The following is a 10,004-nucleotide window of genomic DNA, read 5'->3' on the forward strand; positions in this document are numbered from 1 at the left end:
CGGGTGCTGGAGACTCTTCTGCAGGCTCATCCTCCACGCTTCTCTCGTCATCAGACTTCACTTCTTTCGGCGCTGCGACGTCGACCGTAGAGTTCATCGTGGCGGCCACCCAGTACACTAAAAAACAAGCAGTAATATATGAATACAAAATAACTTTCAACAAAGTTATTTCTGATGTGCTGCTAGGCACACAAATGGTGCAGATCTCCGTGATAAGATATGCGCGGGAAAACTGTGAGTAAGACAGTGGTATTTCACACTATGTCAACACGGATAGTCATTTCGTGAACTGAAATACTCAAACATCACATAATTCACGTTCTATAGAAGCGGAACATTCAAAAAAGAGGATTAGTCTGGAATATAAGGAAAAAATCTTGGAGAAATATCTCGCGTTAGAGCTCTCTAACTTAACGACAAGTTCTCATGTTAATTTTCGCACTACAATCTCGCCAGCGTTCCTAAACGGCTACATTTTGCTGCAGTGGAATTTCCCGTGAGGTAAGCCGGGCTTAAGAAATCTGTATGACGCTGGTATTACATTTATTATTATACTGGTGATGTTGAATATTATTATAATTGTTACTGTTAGCTTACTATTATTATTATTACTGTAATACTCGAAAAAATATCCTCTGAACGAAAACGAGTTGAAGTTCGTTACCTAGATGTAACATACTAAACAAAGATTTTTCTCTCAGCAGAAATGTAAATCTTTTTTTTATATTCCTATGCCTCCGCGCTAGTGCAAATTAGCTTCATTGGGGTATGTTGTATATAAACGTATGTTTATTGTATTACAATATGAAGTGCTTTAAAATCTAAATCCTGTTCATATTACTTACTTCGAAAATATATAGATGTTGCTAACTACCTTGTCAAAAATGGAATGAACACCTAGTTCAACAATTTTCAGCCAGAAGATATGCTATATTCCTTGTAGATAAGAGGTAGACAGAAGTTACAGAGTAGGGATTTTCAAGTCGTGTGACATGCTACAAAAATGAATCAATGACATACGGAAGGAACGAATGCAATATAAATGATAAGACAGAGATCGAAAAACTAAAATGGAAGAATATTTGAGCGAACGAAACAAATGGAGTTCCAACTATCTTGCTTGAGTATAGGTAAGCCAAAAGGACGACGGAATGCCTCTCTCCAGAAGGGTGGACAATTCCCCTGAAAAAGGAATAGGTCCGCAGACGTATGCCTCGAAGTTGTGACGATTCATTCATATTAATATCTTATACATGTTCAGCGGTCAGGTCATATGTTACGGACCAGTTTACAACGTAATGTCTGCGAATTTTTCAATATTCACAATTTTCCTAGGCTTTCATAGTGACTTTACACAGCAGACGATACGCTAGCAACGTATATCACATTCAAGCGCACTTTGTAAAATTCGTTCACTTTCGAATATTACAAATTTCATTGACCCAACGACTCCGTGACATGAGTAACAGAATAATATAACGAGAAATACCTTCTGACGCTGAGGTGTCTTTAGAAAATGGTAATAGAACGGATTAGCGTTATTGACGCCTTATCTTCATTATTTGGATTAAAATATCAGATGTAACCTTACCACATGGCAAGTGACCCATTTATTTTTTCCACCCTCTGAAATTATTCTGAATTTAACTCGGTAATATTATGGTGGATGCCAGACGACAATCTCCGTGAGTAGATGTACTGTTTTCGTAGTGGACGGAATTGTCTGACCACAAAATGCATTCGGTAAGCTCAATGAGTAGACGTACTATTGTCGTAGTGGACGGAATTGTCTGACTTGAAAAAGGATTAGTAAAAAGCAGAAATGTATAATAACAGAAAATTTCTGTTGTATTTGAGAAGATGAATAACTACTCAGTTAAAATGGTAAAATGTGGAATGATCATTGTTTGTCCATGACACAGGGTCCTTTCTCATAACATGAGAGCTGACCCTAATCTGAGAAACATACACTCTGTATGAAGTTTATTCAGACGTGAAGCATGGCAGTCCTAAGCTACATCAATACCGAGTCAGGGAAATGGCAATGCGCCCGAATGTGAGCCGAATGATTAGGTTGAATAATTTTTGGATAAAACAAGTGACAAGCTTTTCATTCGTAGACACAATCTCGGGAAAGAGCACCTCATTTAACAAAGTCATTGCTTACAAAGCACTTGTGCAATGGATTCAGAAATGTTGCAAGCATGAGGGAGATATCTACGGAATACCTGGAACAGGAGTTACTGACTCAAGCGAAAAGAGTAGTCTAAATTGTCATAATGTTGTTTAACTCCAGGAGAATGTTGCAGATGCGAAAAATTTGAAACGGCAGGCAGGAGGCAAAATAAATACAACCAACAGAATTCTACTCTTTTAATTTAAAAAAGCAGCCTCTCCCAAATGTAACACGTTTGATTTCAAGCCTTGTAATCAAATTCAACGTAAGGCGGCGAAATAAAACCACGGAAAATAATAATTATAATAAATGTTCTGAAGAGCGACTGAGAACGGCTGTTGTGTTACGGAGATGTTTTACCGAGTTGATGGTAACGTTGTAAGTTCTTCGCAATTTGCTGTTTCTGGTAGCGATCACTCATGTGTTTACTAACGGGTAGTGATGCCCTTTCAGCACGCTGTCAACTAAAGGTACAAAACTGCACTTTGATCAATTTCAGTTTGTTTTGTAATTGTGTTGATCGCAATATCACATTAATTTACAATTTGTTGACTACTACTTTCGGTTGCTAGACAACCATTTCCAGATCAGTCTTACTATAGACAGTACCTATGTACACGTAGGCTAGAAAACCGTCGTTAGTGAGTGTATCTCGAAACATGCTCACTCACGAGCAAGACTTTACGGACACTGTTGGTGACGTATTCATCTTACTAACAAGGATGTCGCGATCATTGTATCCAAGTACTTCGCGACCACGGTATTACTGCACTTGGTCTCCCGTGGCCGTTATCGGAAACACGTTACAGCAAACAAGTACAGTGCTGACTGAGGAAAGAGCATCGCACTGAGAATGATTTCAAGACAATTGAATATATATCATCAAATGGCTCAGTGTGTCCTCGTGAAATATCACGATAAAAACTTATCGAGGCGCTCTCAGTCCCACATGCAATAATATAATGGTTGACTAATATACTGTTGCTAGTAAGCGTAGTTCAGAATGAGTAACTTCATTGGTATTACCAATAGTGCATTTAAAGCCTGACTCTTTAATGGGTATTTTCCAAGATACATTCATCGATGATGGTTCTGTAGCCTACATGTACAATGGCACTGTGTCTATCGTAAGATTGATTTGAAGATGGTTGTCTAGAAACCGAGCCGGCCGCGGTGGTCTAGCGGTTCTAGGCGCGCAGTCCGGAACCGCGCGACTGCTACGGTCGCAGGTTCGAATCCTGCCTCGGGCATGGATGTGTGTGATGTCCTTAGGTTAGTTAGGTTTAAGTAGTTCTACGTTCTAGGGGACTGATGACCACAGATGTTAAGTCCCATAGTGCTCAGAACCATTTGAACCATTTTTTTCTAGAAACCGAAACTAGTACTCCCAAATTGTAAATTTATGTACTATTGCGATGAAGATAATTAAAACATTTTTAAGAAAATATTCGATCGCTTATCTCCATCACCTGACAATGGCAGATCCTATAAACTTTGACCGATATTTTTTATGTAATGAGTACAAACCGATACTGAGCATCGGAGGACACATTCCATGAGCCATCTATTTTTAGGTCGACACCACCTCCACATTACAAAAATGGGATTGAAAATATCTTCGTAAACAAAAATGGAAATACGCCTGACGGCCCCAAGAAAGGACATCCGTCAGATCTGACGTTTCTGAAACATTAGTTTCAAAGCTTAACTTACGCTACACCAAGAACAGTGGACAGGGCATCAGAAGAGACAGAGGCACACGGACACTGCAGACCGTCTCACCTGTATCCTAGGAGTAGTTGGTTGTCCCTGCTAGACTTGTGGACTCCCACTGTAGCCGCGCTTTAAATACAAAGATAACCGGATGTAGTCGGATGTCGAGATAGAGGTTTTCGATAACGCCCGTCACTGAGATACGTTTGCACGTGACGGAGAGCATGCTATCAGTATGACAAGTAATTAATAAAACCCTAAATTTTATGTAATTACATTTTTTAGTTTGCTCCTACGCAAGTGAAAAGCATAAATTTTCACGAATTATATTGCCGGCGTTGGTATATTTCGTTTCGCGTTACATATTTTTATATATATTTCACTATAATTAAATGCTTTTACTTATTTTAACTTCATGCCGCTACAATTACGTACTATTGCTTTTAAACGCTTCTTTACATTTCCCTACAGCGTAAGTAGCCTGCTCCCTTGAAAAAATCTAAATCCGACTTGCCATATAAGTTGAAGATAGGAAGTAAATTAAAAGGTGGCGCAAAACAGGTATTAGAAGGTATTTGTCTGCTATGGTTTGTGTGTCGTAGATGATTCTCCTTGTGATATTATTGTACTGTGGCTGTGAATACTCTACGGTTCACTCACTGATGTCTCAGTTCATATTTCAGAGTGGAAACAACAACACTGACATTTTACGGAAATTCTGGATGTACTGTTGCGGTGAGACGCGCCCTCAACAGAATACTGGTCAAGAACAGCACCATCAGGAATGACTACTGTTCGATGAGAACACAGAACTGAAGTCAAGTTGTGACAGCAAAATTTAAACGTCCTCTGATACAGATCTTGTGTAATGTTTTCCCTGTTTCTTAACGGGTTGATGAATTGTTCTGAAAAGACCAGATCCCTACATGGTGCCAGGAAGGGCCAGTTACGACAACCAGACTCAGTTGTAACCCTGTGGACTGTGGAACTAGTGCGTACTTTATTCAGCTAACAAGCCCACTATACCAACAAGACATGCAGCATAGTATCTCAGGATGTCACGACGGTCTCTCCAGACAATAATGAAAGAGAAACTTAAGCTTTTCCATCACAAAATTCAACTGTACCAGCCGTTGGGGCAGCCGATAGGTATCACATTTGTTTTAACGATGAGGCACACTTCCAGCTACATGGGTACTTCAACAAACAGGACTGGAGTCTCTGGCCTACTGAGAATCGACAAAAAGTCACTGTCTCACGCGCAGTCAGAGCACAGTGGATTATTGGACCCCTTTTTATTGACAGACGTGTCACAGCAGACAAATACAGACTGTTAGTGTAACATGAATTTGTTCCGGCTGCAAGACGCGGCCGAAAGCTCCGAAAGTACTGGTTCACACGGCGCAGAGCACGTCCACACCATACTGTGGACGTCTTCGATTTTATTGAGCCAGAATAGTGTACGACATGATGAGTGACCCAAAACTATAAATGTAATGTCTGTTGAAGAGCAAGTTGTAGGAACACTCAGTCTGAGGTAATATTTCGTCGATTTTTATCCGCATCTACTTCATGAACTACATCTGCTACTTATAAATTTTCGTGTTGATGTTCTAACTAAAAAAAGACAACGATAAATTAGGCGAAACAGAGCAACTAGTTACCAAAACTTATTACACCTAATGTTATCCATCGTGAGGCAGTTACAATGATGTATACGCCTCTGTTCCCAAATACCTTTGCGTCCAAAAATGGCTTAAATAAGTGACTGTTTAAAATCAGCACTTGTAGTTCTCGCGACATTATTGTCTTAGTATGGAGGTTTCATTACTAGAATACTGGGAAAACGCAGGCAGTCTACAGAGGAGATTGCTTATGAAACACTCATACGACTCGTCTTCGAACATAGCTCAACTCTGTTAGATCCATACTGTACTGGTTCTTGAATTACCTAACCATTACGGCACCCCACCTCAACCTCTCGATACCAGGAAATTTCTACTGTGTTTCTGTAAAATAGTTAACATATTTCTGTGACAACATTCAGATTTGACTTCATTAATGTAGAGTTACTTCGATACATCGATATGTATATATTGCAATGATATTATTCTTAGGTGTATTCTTTCTTTTGTCACTATGATCATTGACGTACTTGTAACTCTGATTTTTGGGCTCGTAAGCGGTTATTAGAGAGTCAAGCTTTGGTCGTCATGTTAAAAAGACGCAAATTTTAGTCAGTTTACGAAATGTGAACTTTAACAGTCAGGAAGATATTTTCAAGTATGTTTTATGTTGTGAAGCGATGTTTTGGAACGAGTTACGTGATATTGCAACAAAAGTAATAAAAAAGAAGTGTAACTTAAATTCGGAGTGCTGATTACTTTTTTACATCACCATTGTCGTAACTTGCAAAAGTTTAATCTTTAAGAATGGTTTACGAAACACATCTATAAAACTATTGAATATCGCAGAATAACACCTAGGCCTCTTTGCATCCGAGCTTGGAATCATCACTACCTAGATTTTCGACGATTGAGCCATGAGTTCACAACGAGACCAGCGTGGGAACCACGAAAAGATGAGTGCCTAGTTTATCCATTATTTCAAGAAATGACTTTATTAACTGTGCTCTAATGACACCTGATACATAATATAACTTTGTTGTTGCCCGAAAATGCAATATTTAGCAGCGTGAGCGACACTACAATCATAATTAATTTTTGACCTTTGTTGTGGTAGGGTTATCAGAATACGAAACAGCACAGTCGGCAGTCATTGAAAGTTTTTTATCGGTCACCCGCTGTGTTACGAGATCAATGGGCGTCGAGACTGGACAGGTGAGGTGGTGACGTCACAAGTGTCGGAGGCTGAGGCCCGAAGGCTGGTGAGCGTTCCAGTCTTACACCAGAAGACGTCTGTGAAACAGCGGTGTCTGTAGCAACATTTTGTTAACGTGATTGTTACAACGAATACTGTCTTCTCAGGCGCCCAGGAAACGGGCCGGGCTGCTTGCTCGTTCGGGTGTCAGCGAGGAATGCTAGACATAGCACTCCGACAGCTCACGTAGCTCGTGGCAAGTGTGGATACGGAGGGCCTCAGTGTGCTCTTGCAGGTGGACACACACTTAGTCTTGTACCCACAGCATAATCATGATGGCGATTGTCACGGAGGTGAAAGCCCAGGGCTCCTTCAGATACACAGCGTACAGCCAGGAAGGCGGTACACGTACAGCCTGGAAAGCGGCGCCAGGTGCCCACCAAGCAAACAGAAGATGGCAGCTCACAGTATATCGGTTTGGGCCTTCACCACAGGAAGGCTCAGTACGCCCGCATCTTCTATCAGTCAAGGCTGTGATCCGTCGGTGGCGGCAGCATGGAGCGTTGGAGTCCAACCACAGCCGGCAGACTCCAGTCTTCTTGCAGAAGTCTTCAAACAGGCAGCATGCAGCACATCACAGTTCGCAAGAAGATTTAACATGTAGCTAGCGAGATTGTTATTCCGTCGGGATTGGTCAAATGGACGGAATGACCAGACACTGAGGCCGAGATGACTGAAGCAGGGATATTTAAAGTAAAACACCATATCATTGTAGCAGGCTAGGTGGTCATTTTCCTCGTTTAACCCGAGGTACCAGAAGCCCTGTCCGCACAACGATGTTTCAGTTATGGAAGCTTGTCCCTGTCCCTGAATTTCTCATCCGTACTAAAAAACCTTGAAACGACCGAGCTTGGATGTTGCGTGTCATTACTCTTTACACTACTGACCATTAAAATTGTTACACCAAGAAGAAATGCAGATGATAAACGGGTAGTCATTGGACATATATATTATACTAGAACTGACATGTGATTACATTTTTACGCAATTTGGGTGCATAGATTCTGACAAATCAGTACCTAGAACAACCACCTCTGACCGTAATAACGGCTTTGATACGCATGGGAATTGAGTCAAACAGAGCTTGGATGGCGTGTACAGAAACAGCTGCCCATGCAGCTTCAATACGATACCACAGTTCATCAAGAGTAGTGACTGGCGTATTGTGACGAGCCAGTTGCTCGGCCACCATTGACCAGACTTTGCTATTGACAACTTAATCAAGGTTGTACCCGTAATGGTTGCAGGCAAGCGATACCACAAGTTGTGCCAGTAATCAAAATACCACTGTTCCATCCTCTGCACGATCATAGGTTTCTCATACTCGTAACAGTTGACTATTACAGTTTCTGGTGAGGGGTTGGGTTGGGTTGTTTGGGGGAGGAGACCAGACAGCGAGGTCATCGGTCTCATCGGATTAGGGAAGGACGAGGATGGAAGTCGGCCGTGCCGTTTCAAAGGAACCATCCCGGCATTTGCCTGGAGCGATTTAGGGAAATCACGGGAAACCTAAATCAGGATGACCGGACGCGGGATTGAACCGTTGCCCTCCCGAGTGCGAGTCCAGTGTGCTAGCCACTGCGCCACCTCGCTCGGTGTTTCTGGTGAATAGACTGAGTAAATCTAATGGATTCCTATTATCTGACACTGTGGTTCATGTTCCAACACTTCTTCGTGCCACTGTGTGACGTCTTGTTTACCTCCGGAGAGAAGTTGTAACACATGTACGAGTATCCTAGTTGGACAAATATTATCACTTAGCTGCATCCATTTACTCTTGATTTCTCACTTCATCGGGTACTCATGAATGATAACGTGCGATTCGATTTACTACCGGAAATCGGATGATATGAGTAATCTCGCCTTATCTGTTGTAACCTCGACGGTGGCTATGTTATCAAATAGTGGAATTCCTTTGTGTCAGTTCATCGGAAAAGCTCTCTGCACTTGACGTGATCGCAAAAATTGCTGCACGGCACGATTTATGAATTCTTGCATTCAGGCAACTGAAAATTTTGCGTCATTAATACTGTCTGGCAAATATCCGTAACGGTCTAGCAATGATCATCTTCTCGTCTAACACTTTCGACACTGAACCATTTACACAGGTTTTGTCCCTGCCAATTGACACTTTACAACCAATTTCCCAGGTTTCCTAAAGATGTAATAAAGGAAATATAAAGGTAGTAAACTATTTATGCTAAAGTTGGAAACCTGCTCTTTCTAATTCTGTTATACAACTTTTTCCTGTATGTGAATGATACTTTTTCTACAATTTTAAAAACCGAATGTCTTTCCAAAAAGAAGAAAAGAACATTTTGAGTTTTCGGGAGTTCTGCCGGATATCAGCGTCGTACTTGCACAATATTTTGGTAACGTAGCTCGTAACTTCATCAGGTGCGACCTGAGACTGCCTCTAGAGTGGACCTGGTCCAGTATTTACACTACTGTAAATTAAAATTGCTACACCAAGAAGAAATGCAGATGATAAACGGATATTCATTGGACAAATATATTATACTAGAACAGCCATGTGATTACATTTTCACGTAATTTGGCTACATGGATCCTGAGAATTCAGTACCCAGAACAACCACCTCTGCCCGTAGTAACGGCCTTGATACGCATGGGAATTGAGTCAAACAGAGCTTGGATGGCGTGTACAGGTACAGTTGCTCATGCAGCTTCAACACGATACCACAGTTCATCAAGAGTAGTGACTGGCGTATTGTGACTAGCCAGTTGCTCGGCTACCATTGACCAGACGTTTTCAATTAGTGAGAGATCTGGAGAATGTGCTGGCCAGGGCAGCAGTCGAACATTTTCTGTATCTAGAAAGGCCCGTACAGGACACGCAACATGCGGTCGTGCATTATCCTGTTGAAATGTAGGGTTTCGCAGGGATCGAATTGAGGGTAGAGCCACGTGTCGTAACACATCTGAAATGTAACGTCCATTGTTCAAATTGCCGTCAATGCGAACAAGAGGTCTCCGAGACGTGTCACCAATGGCACCCCATACCATCACACCGGGTGATACGCCAGTATGGCGATGACGAATACACGCTTCCAATGTGCGTTCACCGCGATGTCACCAAACATGGATGCGACCACCATGACGCTGTAAATAGAACCTGGATTCATCCGAAAAAAAAAATGACGTTTTGCCATTCGTGCAGCCAGGTTCGTCGTTGAGTACACCATCGTAGGCGCTCCTGTCTGTGATGCAGCGTCAA

The 10,004-nt window shown here is 41.7% G+C and overlaps 1 protein-coding gene across 1 annotated transcript in view; it reads right to left on the reverse strand.

Moving 5' to 3' along the window:
• The window catches only part of LOC126250984 (tetracycline resistance protein, class A-like), a 40,870-nt gene extending 40,762 nt beyond the window's left edge, over nucleotides 1-108 (reverse strand). The window contains exon 1 of the mRNA XM_049951602.1: nucleotides 1-108. This exon is cut by the window's left edge and continues 3 nt beyond it. Within this exon, the coding sequence (XP_049807559.1) occupies nucleotides 1-97 (97 nt within the window). The 5' untranslated portion in view covers nucleotides 98-108.
• Between the last annotated feature and the right edge of the window lie 9,896 nt (nucleotides 109-10,004).

Source organism: Schistocerca nitens, chromosome 1 (genome assembly GCF_023898315.1).
Source record: "Schistocerca nitens isolate TAMUIC-IGC-003100 chromosome 1, iqSchNite1.1, whole genome shotgun sequence".
Classification (NCBI taxonomy): Eukaryota; Metazoa; Arthropoda; class Insecta; order Orthoptera; family Acrididae; genus Schistocerca; species Schistocerca nitens.